The 13,511-nt window shown below is 47.7% G+C and overlaps 1 protein-coding gene across 3 annotated transcripts in view; it reads right to left on the bottom strand.

Moving 5' to 3' along the window:
• ARAP3 (ArfGAP with RhoGAP domain, ankyrin repeat and PH domain 3) overlaps positions 1-13,511 on the bottom strand; it is a 188,443-nt gene that overhangs the window by 98,847 nt on the left and 76,085 nt on the right. The window contains exon 2 of one of the 3 annotated variants that reach the window (XM_058174610.1): positions 5,905-5,919. The exons of 1 other annotated variant lie outside the window; for it this stretch is intronic. In XM_058174610.1, the coding sequence (XP_058030593.1) occupies positions 5,905-5,919 (15 nt within the window). Of the gene's footprint in view, positions 1-5,706; positions 5,920-13,511 lie in introns of all 3 variants that reach the window. One more of the 3 variants, XM_058174613.1, reaches the window with a different exon arrangement.

Below are 13,511 nucleotides of genomic sequence, written 5' to 3'. Positions count from 1 at the left end.
CGGCTGTCCTTTGATGAACATCTGGCGGCCGTCACCAGGAGGGCCTTTTACCAAGTTCGCTTGGTCCGCCAGTTGCGTCCCTTCCTTGACCGGGATGCCTTATGCACAGTCACTCATGCTCTGGTTACGTCTCGGCTGGATTATTGCAATGCTCTCTACATGGGGCTGCCCTTGAGGTGCACCCGGAGGCTACAGTTAGTCCAGAATGCAGCTGCGTGAGTGGTAATGGGAGCCGCTCGTGGCTCCCACGTAACACCACTGCTCCGTAGTCTGCACTGGCTTCCTGTAGTCTTTCGGGTGCGCTTCAAGATCCTGGTTACTACCTTTAAAGCGCTCCATGGCTTAGGACCCGGGTACTTACGAGACCGCCTGCTGTTACCTTATGCCTCCCATCGACCCGTACGCTCTCACAGAGAGGGCCTTCTCAGGGTGCCGGCAGCCAAACAATGTCAGCTGGCGGCCCCCAGGAGTAGGGCCTTCTCTGCGGGAGCACCGACGCTCTGGAACGAACTCCCCCCTGGCTTATGTCAAGTGCCTGATCTTCAGACCTTTCGTCGTGAGCTAAAAACATATTTATTCATTCAAGCAGGACTGGCATATATAGTTGATTTTAAATTGGGGTTTTAGTAATATTTTAAATTTTTAAATCTTTTAAATTATCAGCCGTTTAGTAATAGTTTTATTTTAAATTCTTTTAATTGTATATATTCTGTATTTTATTCTGGCTGTACACCGCCCTGAGTCCTTCGGGAGAAGGGCGGTATAAAAATCTAATAAAATAAAATAAAAAAATAATAATAAATAAGGTGAAATGATTTTCATGCAGCTGATTAATGAAATATGCATGAGCACTTGTTCAAGGGGGATTTAGTTTATCTTGATGACATATTGATTTAGACTGAAACTAAGGCTGAGCATGTTAAATTAGGGCAGGAGGTCTTGAAAAAGCTAAATTCTATGCCAAACTATCCAGGTGGGAATTCCACCAAGGCAAAATAGATTACTTGGGATACCGACTCTCCCACCAAGGAGTGGAAATGGATCCTACAAAAGTCAGAGCGGTGCTGAAGTGGGAGTTGCAGAACTTCCTGGGCTTTGCCAACTTCTATTGGGAATTCATCCCCTCTTTTGCAAAGTTAGCGCTTCCAATTACTAATTTATTGAAAACCAAATCAATAGATAAGCTGAAACCCAGCCAGCCACTAAAATGGTCTATGGAAAGCTAAGCAGCATTAAAAAAACTGAAAAGACTTTTTTCAGTGAACCAGTGTTAAAACACTTGGATTCGGAGAAACTTGTAGTTCAAGACGATGCCAGTGATATGACAGTTGAAGTAGTCCTACTCCAAGAAAATGAAGAAGGCAAGTTGCAACCATACACATACGCCACTAAAAAATTAATTGAAACTGAACAAAGGTGGGTGATATGGGAGAAAGAGGCTTTTGCAGTCAGGTGGGCACTCCTGACTTATTTATTTATTTATTTATTACATTTGTATACTGCCCTTCTCCCGAAGGAGAATTGGAGACATTTCCTGAAGGAGAATAAAATATCCTTCCAGGTGTGGACCTGCCATAAAAACTTAGAGGCTCTCAAAATCCTGAGGAAAATCTCCCCAAAATAGGTCCGATGGGCACAGTATTTCCAACGGTTTGATTTTACTTTGAGGTATCTACCAGGAGAAAAAAACTTTCTGGCAGATGCCTTGTTCAGACTACCCCAATACAATAGTGCTAAAGTGGAAGTAATTAAGCCCACGCTCCTGGCTTCCTAGCTGGCAGCCAAAGTTGTCACACACACTCAGGCAAAGAAAGACTCCTTCGCCTTAGACAATGCCATCATCATGGAGTTCAAAAAAGCATTGGAAACAGATGAGTGGTTTTGCACCGATAAACCTACCTGCACAATAAAGGATGGGTTAGCTTGGGTGAGAGACAAACTGTATGTTCCAGCTAAGGAAAGACTGAAAGTTATGCAAGCCTGTCATGACTTCAGATTAGCTGGTCACTTTGGGTTTGTGAAGACTTTACGGTAGCAGCAACAGTGGTGGCCTTCATTGAAGAAGGTCGGTGTTGCTTTTTGCGACAGCGATTTTCTGAGGCAATGGTGGTGGTGTTGGCAATGGCTGTGGTGAGCGGCTGGATTGGGTGGTGGCTGCTGCGACCGTGGCGGCGACGTCTTTTAGGCTGCGGCGGTGTTTACACAGCGGCGGCAGCGGTGGCAACGGCAACGACGTTTTTCCCTCCTTTGGGGCCCCCTCGGAGGCCGAGCGGTTGTGGCCTGGCGACCGAGCTGGGTGACACTGTTGAGGGATTGATTAGACGCCGACGAACAGTGCAGCTTTGGTAACCCAAGATTTATTTCCATCTATTCGTTCCTAGTCGGAGATCTGTTTGTTATCATCTGGACCGGCTGGGATGGGACTATCCGCCATTCTTCATAATACACATGTATTCATCAGCTGAACTTCTTGGTCTGCAAGACTCCCCCCTCTCGCATATTTGGCCCTCCACACTATTGAGGGCCTACCTCGATGACAGAATTTGGAATCCCGAGAGGTGGCATGCGGCAAAGAAGGAACTTAGGGGCTTTTTAAAATCGCTTTTTAAAGGGTTTTTAAGGTGAGGGAGGGTGAGGATGGGTTCAGGGGGAAACCCACCAGGGATAGGGATAGAGACATGGCCAGACCCTGCAAGGGCTCGCGGCATAGACATTATAGGTTCGGAGGCGAAAGAGGAGGCTGGTGCTCGATTCCATGTGGGCCATTCCATCAGACGGTAATTGGGAGGGGCAGATATGGCGGAAGCGGGGGACCGTATCATGTTCAGGGAGTGCGCGATCGTTATTTGTGAATGATCTTGCACTCCGGTCCCTCTGACTTTTCCTGTTCCCCGGGTGGCCGGGATCCTCAGAGCCTGGACCTTTGGCTGATGTTGTGTAATGCCAGGTCCGTTGTGAATAAAGCCCCCCTTATCTTCGATCTCATATAAGAGGGGGGTACGGACCTGATGGGCATCTTGGAGACCTGGTTAGGCACGGAAGGGGGGGTGCCCCTTGTTGAAATATCCCCACCAGGCTTCCACGCATTTCATCAGCTGAGGGCCCAGGGTAGGGGTAGAGGGGTGGCGGTTATTATTAACAAGGGTCTGGGACCGAGGGAGATCACTGTACCACAGATAGCTGGATGTGAATCCCTCTTTGTGAAGTGGGGTCAGGGGATACAGGTGGGTTTGCTGATTACGTACCTGGCTCCTTGCGGTGTGACAGCAGCCCTGCCGAACTGCTGGATGTGATAGCCGGGATGGTGGTCAATACCCCTAGACTTATGGTTATGGGGGATTTCAACCTGCCATAGGTCAGTGAAGCATCTGTTGCAGCTCGGGAGTTCATGGCTTCCATGACGGCCTTGGACCTGACCCAGTTAGTTAACGATCCCACTCACACTCTGGACTTGATTTTTGTCTCTGGACAGTGGTTGAATGATCTAGAATTAGGGGATTTAGTTATTCAACCCTTGTCATGGTCTGATCATTCGCTCCTTCGGCTAGACTTTTGAACCGCCAACCTACACCGCAGGGAGACGGAACCAATTCGTTGGTTCCGTCCCAGGTGCCTGATGGACCCGGAGAGGTTTCTGACGGAGCTTGGGCCACTTCCTGAGGACCTAGCTCACGGCTCGGCTGAAGAACTTGTCGCCGCCTGGGAAAGGGCAGCGGTGGGGGCCTTGGACCGCGTCGTGCTTTTGCGGCCTCTGACCCGGCGCTGAGCTCGACTGGCTCCTTGGTATTCTGAGGAGCTGAGAGAGATGAAGTGCTGGAAAAGACGCCTAGAGAGTGGTTGGAGGACCAGCCGTTCTGATTCTGACCGAACACTAGTAAGGTCTCATATTCAGACCTATCTAGTGGCAATAAGAGCGGCGAAACTCTTGTGAGTATTTTTCTGCCCTTATTGCATCGGCAGATAATTGCCCAGCTGCCCTGTTTACGGTGACCCGCTCCCTTCTTACTCAGGGAGCTAGGGAAGACCCCTTGCAAGGACGTGCTGAGGATTTTGGACAATATCTGCACGATAAAGTCGCTCAGATTCGGATGGGCTGGACTCAGATTGGGTAGATTCGGGTGGGATGACGGAGGTGGATCTTGAGGATGTCATCTGGGAGGAGTTTGATACTTTGGCTCCCGAGGACATGGACAGGATACTGAGGAGGCTGAATGCAACCACATGTTTATTGGACCCGTGTCCCTCCTGGTTGGTACTGGCCACACAGGAGGTTGCACGAGGCTGGCTTCAGGGAATTGTTAACGCTTCTTTGAGGGAGGGTGTCTTCCCTACCACCTTGAAAGAGGCGGTGGTGAGACCCCTCCTCAAGAAGCCCAACCTGGATCCAGCTGTTTTAGAGAACTATAGTCCGGTCTCCAACCTTCGTTTTGTGGCGAAGGTTGTTGAAAGTGTGGTGGCGCATCAGCTCCCTCAGTACCTGGATGAAACTGTCTATCTCGACCCGTCCCAGTCCAGTTTCCGGCCTGGGTACAGCACAGAGACGGCATTGGTCGCGTTGGTGGATGATCTTTGGAGGGACAGGGACAGGGGTTGTTCCTCTGCCCTGGTCCTATTAGATCTCTCAGCGGCTTTTGATACCATCGACCATGGTATCTTGCTGCAACGGCTGGAGGGGTTAGGAGTGGGGGGCACCATTTTTCAGTGGTTCTCCTCCTTCCTCTCTGACCGGTCGCAGACGGTGTTGGCAGGGGGGCAGAGATCGGCCGTGAGGCGCCTCTTATGTGGGGTGCCACAGGGGTCGGTTCTCTCGCCTCTCCTGTTCAACATCTATATGAAACCACTGGGTGAGATCATCCGTGGTTTTGGGGTGCGGGGTCACCTGTATGCTGATGATACACAGCTGTACATTTCCACCCCTAACCAACACAACGAAGCCGTTGAAGCGATGTCCCGGTGTCTGGAGGCCGTGTGGGTCTGGATGGGGAAAAACAGGCTCTGACACAACCCTTCCAAGACCGAGTGGCTGTGGATGCCGGCATCCCGGTACAGCCAGTTGATTCTATCGCTGACTGTTGGGGGCGAGTCATTGGCCCCCACGGAGAGGGTCCATAATCTAGGCGGCCCTCTGGATGCACAGCTGTCATTAGAAGAGCATATGACGGCTGTTGCCAGAGGAGCTTTTTATCAGGTTCGCCTGATACGCCAGTTGCGTCCCTTCTTAGACCGGGTTTCCGTATGCACAGTCACTCATGCCCTCGTCACTTCCCGCCTGGACCACTGCAACACTCTCTACATGGGGCTCCCCTTGAAGAGCACCTGGAGGCTTCAACTGGCTCAGAATGCAGCCGCGTGGGTGATAGAGGGAGCAACTCGAGGCTCCCATATAACACCTCTCCTGCGCAGGCTGCACTGGCTTCCGGTGGTCTTCTGGGTGCAATTCAAGGTGTTTTGAAATATAGATAAAAATATGTTAGTTAAGTTTAAATATAGTTTCCCAAGGATTTACATGGATGATGGAGATCAGCATTTCAAAAATGTAACAAATAAAATGATAAATTGTATAATTTTTGGAGGCTCAAGACAAAGATTCAAGAGAATGGCAGCTTCACAATGAACTAAGTAATACAGCCAACCAAAAGTGGCCTGCCGTCATAGAGACCCAAGTGGCTTGATAAAGTAGGGCAGTATAAGAAAGAAGGATGAAACCTGTGGCCTCATTCCACTGGGGATGTAAATGTGTAGTGAAGATAGTATCCTCCAGCTCCCGGAAAAATCTCTTCAACACATCTGTCACATCTTCAACAAAATTGTTACTGATATGCAATTTGACATTTCTTGCATCTCGTCGGAACTCCTCCATCATAAATTTGATACGAGATTTTGCTCCATTCTTCTGATAAATACCTTCATGCTGTAACCCTGATGGAGAAGAAAGGGAAACAGACTTTATAATAATATGAAATGTATATAGACATTCTCAGTCATCCAGGTCTTGATTTATTTATTTATTTATTTTTCGCATTTATATACCGCCCTATTTCCCTAGGACTTAGGGCGGTTCACAGGCAAATAAAAAGATACATATAAATACAGAATAAAATATCAATTAAAAAACTTATCCCACATAGCCAAATTAAAAAACAGTATATATAATAAAACCCATTAAAACCAATATAAATTTAAAATCTAGTCCAGTCCTGCGCAGATGAATAGATGTGTTTTAAGCTCGCGGTGGAAGGTTCGGAGGTCCGGAAGTTGACGTAGTCCTGAGGGGAGTTCGTTCCAGAGGGTGGGAGCCCCCACAGAGAAGGCCCTTCCCCTGGGTGTCACCAAACGGCAATGCCTGGCTGACAGCACCCTGAGGAGTCCCTCTCTGTGAGAGCGCACAGGTCGGTGAGAGGTATTCGGTAGCAGCAGGCGGTCCCGTAAGTAACCCGGCCCTATGCCATGGAGCGCTTTAAAGATAGTTACCAAAACCTTGAAGCACACCCGGAAGGCCACAGGTAGCCAGTGCAGTCTGCGCAGGAGAGGTGTCATATGGGAGCCACGAGGGGCTCCCTCTATCACCCGCGCAGCCGCATTCTGAACTAACTGAAGCCTCCGGGTGCCCCTCAAGGGGAGCCCCATGTAGAGAACATTGCAGTAATCCAGACGAGACGTCACGAGGGTGTGAGTGACCGTGCATAGGGCATCCCGGTCTAGAAAGGGGCGCAACTGGCGAACCAGGCGAACCTGGTAAAAAGCTCTCCTGGAGATGGCCGTCAAATGATCTTCAAAGGACAGCCGTTCATCCATGAGGACGCCCAAGTTGCGCACCCTCTCCATCAGGGCCAATGACTCGCCCCCAACAGTCAGCCGCAGACTCAGTGCTGTATCCGGGCCGGAAACCAGACTGGAACGGGTCTAGATAGACAGTTTCATCCAGGTGCCGGGGAAACTGACATGCCACCACACTCTCTACAACCTTCGCCGCTAAGCGAAGGTTGGAGACCGGACGATAATTACCTAAAATAGCCGGGTCCAGGGAAGGCTTCTTGAGGAGGGGCCTCACCACCGCCTCTTTCAAGGCGGCCAGAAAGACTCCCTCCAACAAAGAAGCATTCGTAATCGCCTGGAGCCAGCCTCGTGTCACCTCCTGAGTGGCCAGTACCAACCAGGAGGGGCACGGGTCCAGTAAACACGTGGTGGCATTCAACCTGCCCAGCAACCTGTCCATGTCCTCGGGAGCCACAGGGTTGATGCTCCCATTTGTCCCAAAAATGCTTTTTCAAAAGGTAATTGGACTTTGGGGGTTTTTTTGAGCTGAAGAAGCTTCTTGGATGAGAAGTGAAATGTCTTCAAGGAAAAAACAAAGTCCAGTTGCCTTTTGAAAAAGCACTTTTGGGACAATATGAAATGTAATATTTAATATTAAATGTTAATATAATATAATATAATATAATATCTTAATCCTCACCAGTGGATTAAGTGTAGAAAAAAGAAACAAGCATGGAATAGCTACTTCACCAATCCCAGCAATGGAGCTATCTGCAATGGCTTGCTTTCCTACTGGCTACTCTATAGGCATTGGTCAGAGAGGGGGTCTAACTCTCCTCTTCCTCCCTGAACAGGTGGTGCTGGCCAGCAGCTACCTTGTAAATGGCACTTAAAGAAGTTAAATTGAAAAACAGAATTGTTTCTGATGTTATAAGCCAGAGTTCCCCAACCTTTCTGATTTTGCAGACCAGCAGGGGGGCAGGGGGGCAGACAGGGGATGGTTTCACATAAGTAGCTATCAGGTGCACATGCAGTTCCATTTGTGCGAGCAGTGGGCATGCGACCCCCTGCTTGCATAAATGGAGCACACAGTCACCCACTGCTCATGCAAGTGGAGATGCACATGAGCACACACACTTGCCCAGTTCTAAACATCTCATAGCCCAGTAGTGGACCATGGCCTGGGAGTTGGAAACCCTTGTTCTAAGGCACCCAGAGCCTCTTGGGTGAGTTGGGCAGTTATAGAAAATGAATAAATGAATTAATAAAACAATGTACCAGCTCTATTACAGTTGGTAGCTGCTAGTGAGAAGGTGAGTGACATGGAACACCTTTGTTCTGCATACTACACTGTGTGCCAATTTTCTTCTGAGTCCAATTCAAGGTGTTAGTTGTGATCTATAAAGCCCTACAAGGCTTTATGGCGAAGGTTGTAGAGAGTGTGGTTGCATGGCAGCTCCCCCAGCACCTGGAGGAAACTGCCTATCTAGACCCGTTCCAGTCCGGCTTCCGACCCGGTTATAGCACGGGGACGGCTTTGGTCGCATTGGTGGATGACCTCTGGAGGGCCAGGGCCAGGGGTTGCTCCTCTGCCTTGGTCCTATTAGACCTCTCAGCGGCTTTTGATACCATCGACCATGGTATCCTGCTGCGCCGGTTGGAGGGATTGGGAGTGGGGGGCACCGTTTATCGGTGGTTCTCCTCCTATCTCTCTGACCGGTCGCAGACGGTGTTGACGGGGGGGCAGAGGTCGTCCTCGAGGCGCCTCACTTGTGGGGTGCCTCAGGGGTCGATTCTCTCGCCTACCCTGTTCAACATCTATATGAAGCCGCTGGGTGAGGTCATCAGTGGTTTCGGGGTGAGTTATCACCTGTACACTGACGATACTCAGCTGTACCTTTCCACCCCGGACCACCCCAACGAAGCGGTCGAAGTGCTGTCCCGGTGTCTGGAAGCTGTACGGGTCTGGATGGGGAGAAACAGACTCAAGCTCAATCCCTCCAAGATGGAGTGGCTGTGGATGCCGGCACCCCGGTACAGTCAGCTGCATCCGCGGCTGACTGTTGGGGGCGAGTTAGTGGCCCCAAAGGAGGTGGTCCGCAACTTGGGCGTCCTCCTGGATAGACGGCTGTCCTTTGATGAACATCTGGCGGCCGTCTCCAGGAGGGCCTTTTACCAAGTTCGCTTGGTCCGCCAGTTGCGTCCCTTCCTTGACCGGGATGCCTTATGCACGGTCACTCACGCTCTGGTTACATCTAGGTTGGATTACTGCAATGCTCTCTACATGGGGCTGCCCTTGAGGTGCACCCGGAGGCTACAGTTAGTCCAGAATGCGGCTGTGCGAGTGGTAACGGGAGCCGCTCGTGGCTCCCACGAAACACCACTACTCCGTAGCCTGCACTGGCTTCCTGTGGTTTTCCGGGTGCGCTTCAAGATTTTGGTTACCACCTTTAAAGCGCTCCATGGCTTAGGACCCGGGTCCTTACGAGACCGCCTGCTGTTACCTTATGCCTCCCACCGACCCGTACGCTCTCACAGAGAGGGTCTCCTCAGGGTGCCGTCCGCCAAACAGTGTCGGCTGGCGGCCCCCAGGAGCAGGGCCTTCTCTGTGGGGGCACCGACGCTTTGGAACGAACTTCCCCCTGGCTTACGTCAAGTGCCTGATCTTCGGACCTTCCGTCGTGAGCTCAAAACACACCTATTTATTCAAGCAGGACTGGCATAATAGTGTCAAATTTTAATTTGGGGCTTTATTAATATTTTTAAATTTTTAAAACTAAATTTTAACCAGGTTTTATTATTTATATGTCTATTTTAAATATTTGGCCTATTTAATAAGTTTTTTAGATTAATGTTTTACTTTGTATATTTATGTGCTTTTTATATGGCTGTACACCGCCCTGAGTCCCTAGGGAGATAGGGCGGTATAAAAGTATGAATAAATAAATAAATGAATAAATAAATAAATAAATAAATACTTCTAAAATTCACTGACAAACCCATTGGAACTTCCCATCTAAAATATATCTAATGTTTCTTAAACTCATCTACTAAAAAAGCAAATTCTCTTCTCTTTCTTAACATTTTAGGAGGAATTTCCTTCATCATTTTTATATCTTGTCCCAATATTTGAAATTTATTTTTATAAAAGGCTTGCAAGATTTCATACCTAACCTTTTTAGTTGTAAAATAAATAACCACATCCCTCGGTAATCTATTTTGCCTTGCCCACCAAGAATTAACACGATAAATTCTTTCAATATTAATCTCAAAGTCTTCTGGCTCCACACCCTTTATCTGAGCAAAAGCTTGCGTAAAAATCTCTTTTAAATTTTCCTTCCTACTTTCCCTCAACCCCCTCACCCTTATAGCATATTCCATTAATCTATATTGTAATATTACTCTTTCTTCATCTGCCCTATCTACCTTTGCCTATATGTCTTCTATCTTATTATCTAAGTTCCAATTGCTTTGATTCTTTTGAATTTCCTCTATTTTCCTTTGCAACTCTAAATTAACTTTATTAACTTCTTCCAAACTATTCTCCATCTGAATACAAGACCTTAATATTTGCGAAATTGCATCCTTTACCATTTTCATTTCCCTCTTCTGCTCTTCCACCACTTCCTTAAAATCTAACACCTCTTTCTCTATTTCATCAAATTTTTGATCTATTTCTGAAAGATGAGCCTCCAGAAACTCCTGTAAAAAATTTCTTAATTCCTCTTTGATGTCTTCTTTTAATTTTCATATCTGAACTGAAGAAATTTCAAAGTTTTTAGTGGCTTTTGGTACTATTTGCTTAAAAGCCATTTTTTAAAATATATAACCTACCCAGTAACAGAGGACAAAAAGGGGTTAAAAAGGAAAGATTCAAAAAACTTTTCTTCTAAATCACTATAATCCCAAAGAAGAAGAAAAAATATAAATCATAAAATTCTCATTTCTTCCATTTAGTCAGTATCTTCTTATATATCTCCTAGTTCCACACTAGCTGTTAATAAGCATTTCCTTAACTTTCGTTTCCAATACACAAATCGCCATTTGCTTGCAATCCACAAAACGCCATTTGCTTTCTTCTCTCCTATCTTCGCAACAAATGTATCCTCTATTAGGGGCTTGCAGTCTTCTTACAAACAAATGCTAGAACTCCAGTTTCTGCTCTGTCCGCGTTACAATCCATCACAAATCAATTTCTGCTGTGGAGATTTGACACTACGTTTTTTCCTGCCAAAAGGCAGATGCCCTGCGAGTCTGGAGCTTTTTTCAGGCTTTGGAAGGAGCACTCCTCTCAAGCCTCCAGAAACTTTTCTGGGGCTTCTCCGGGTGGCTCAACTTCAGCCTGAATGCTCATCTCTCCCCTCTTTGCCCGAGGGGGAGATTTACAAGCTGCTGGACAGCTGATTTACGCTGTCCTGGCAGCTCTACAGACTACGGGGTTAGCAGTCTAAAAAAGACTGCCATCAACGAAGCGGAGCCAAACCGGAAGTCCAAGTGCGCTTTGATGACCCCTTAGCTGAACAAAAGGCTAGAACCAGGATGAAAACCCTAATCCAAGGGAGGAGATCAGTGGCTGAATACACCCAGGAGTTTCGTGAGCTGGTTTGCCACATGTGGGAGTGGTCCCAGAAGGCCCTGATGGAATGTTACAAGGATGGCCTCAATGAGGATGTCTACCAAAGCTGTTGTTACCGAGCCCCCCACCCCCGAGACCTGCAGCGCTCTTATGTGTTAGTAGCCAAGGTGGAAATTGACCTAACCAGAGATCGGTACCAAGGGGGCCACAGCTGGAACAAGCCTTCCCTTTCCACCCTGAAAGAGGCCCCTAGAGCTGCCAAAGGGGGGCCAGCATCCAAACCTGCTTCAGATGTGGGCTGCTGATTGTTTCACCAAGCCTGGCTCCAAGCCGACTCCAACTGGAGGAAAGAGAGCCAAGAAGCTGCCAGCAAAGAACCGAGAAATGGCTCTGAAATGTGTGGAAGTCATAGAGTTCACTCCTCCAAGCCTGGAGGAGCTGGGAGTTCTGACCACCCCAGGGGACAGTGAAACCGACTCTGACGATGATCCCCTGGTAAATCAGATCATGGGCCCCATGACCATACTGGTGGAGTTAAGAGTGCCTTCATCCAGTGCCCATGGGAAGATGCTAGCCCTTTTGGACTCTGGGTGCACTAGGTATGTAATCAGCCCAGAGGTGGTGGAAAAAATGGGACTGAGACTGAGAACCATGAAAGTGCCCATAGCGTTTTGCCAGTTGAATGGATCAGTAGCTGGGGGGTACCCAGCCCACTTTGTGACTGAGCCAGTTGATATGTGGATGGGGGACCACTGAGAGACTTTGAGTTTTATTATAGCCCCCATGGATTGGAATGGCCCCTCTTTCTCAGATTATCCTGGTTCTGGAAATGGAACCCTCATGTGAATTGGAGAAAGGGGTTGTTGTGCATCCACTCCACCCAGCAGAGGAAGGTAGGGGGAAAACCCCTCTGCATAGCCAAAGCTGTGAGGGAACTGGCAGTAGCAGTGAGTGTATGCATTGCTGGGGAGGAGAAAATCCCTAAGTAATATGGGGACCTCAGGGAGGTGTTCAGTGAGAGGGCATCAAATGTGCTCCCACCCCATTGCCCCACGGATTGCAATATAGAAATCCTCCTGGGGTGAAACTCCCTAACCCAAAGATCTACTCCATGACCCCTCATGAGCTGGAGGAATTGCAAAACTTTATTGATAAAAACCTGAAACGGGGCTGTTCTGGGAGAAAAAAGATGGCTCTCTTCATCTGTGTTTTGACTACAAAAACCTTAACACCATTTGTATAGAAAATGTTTACCCACTACCCCTTATGAAGGACATGTTAGCTTATCTGGCCAAGGGGAAGGACTTAAACTGGACTTGAGAGAGGCTTACTATAGAATTTGAATTAAGGAAGGAGACAAATGGAAAACTGCTTTCAATTGCCTTTTGGATTGTTTCCAGTTTAGGGTGCTCCCATTCAGGCTATAGCGGGCACTGGCTGTGTTCATGCAATTAATAAATGAGGTGCTACATGAACATCTTTACAAGTGGATCCTGGTCTATCTATATGAAATTCTTATTTACACTGAAACCCTGGAGGAACATGTGAAAACAGTGCATTCAGTCCTGAAAAAAATCAGGCCTGCTGAGCTGTATGCCAAATTGTCAAAGTGAGAATTTCACAAGACTAAAATTGACTATCTGGGTTACTGCATATCGCATAAGGGTATTGAAATGGATCCGGAGAAAGTACAGGCAGTCTTGGAGTGGGCTGGCCCATGTACCCACAAGCAGATGCAAAGCTTCCTAAACTTTGCTTTTATTGACAATTCATTCCCTCTTTTGCTAAAATTGCATTGCCCATTACTCCTAAAGACAAACAGACAAGCAAAGTCAAGGCTTAGTCGCCCCATTGAGTGGACCATGGAGTGCCAGGCCGCTTTTGAGAAGCTGAAATGATTGTTTGTGGCCGAGCCTATCCTTAAACATCCCACCATGGATGCCTCTTTCATAGTCCAAGCCGACACCAGTGATGTGGCTGTTGGGACAATGTAATGGGGGCTCAAGCAATAAAACAAAGTCAAAGTAGTATCTGAGACTTTAAGAGAGCTGATTCCAACAGACTTAGAGAGAACTTGGGAAGGATTCCATGGATGAAAATCTTTAAGGGGAAAACAACTCAAGAAGCTTGAGAAATTCTGAAAAATGAGATTATAAAAACCCAGTACCACTAAAACACT

The sequence above is a fragment of the Ahaetulla prasina genome, chromosome 3 (genome assembly GCF_028640845.1).
Source record: "Ahaetulla prasina isolate Xishuangbanna chromosome 3, ASM2864084v1, whole genome shotgun sequence".
NCBI classification, from domain to species: domain Eukaryota; kingdom Metazoa; phylum Chordata; class Lepidosauria; order Squamata; family Colubridae; genus Ahaetulla; species Ahaetulla prasina.
This window is presented reverse-complemented; position numbering and strand designations above follow the sequence as displayed.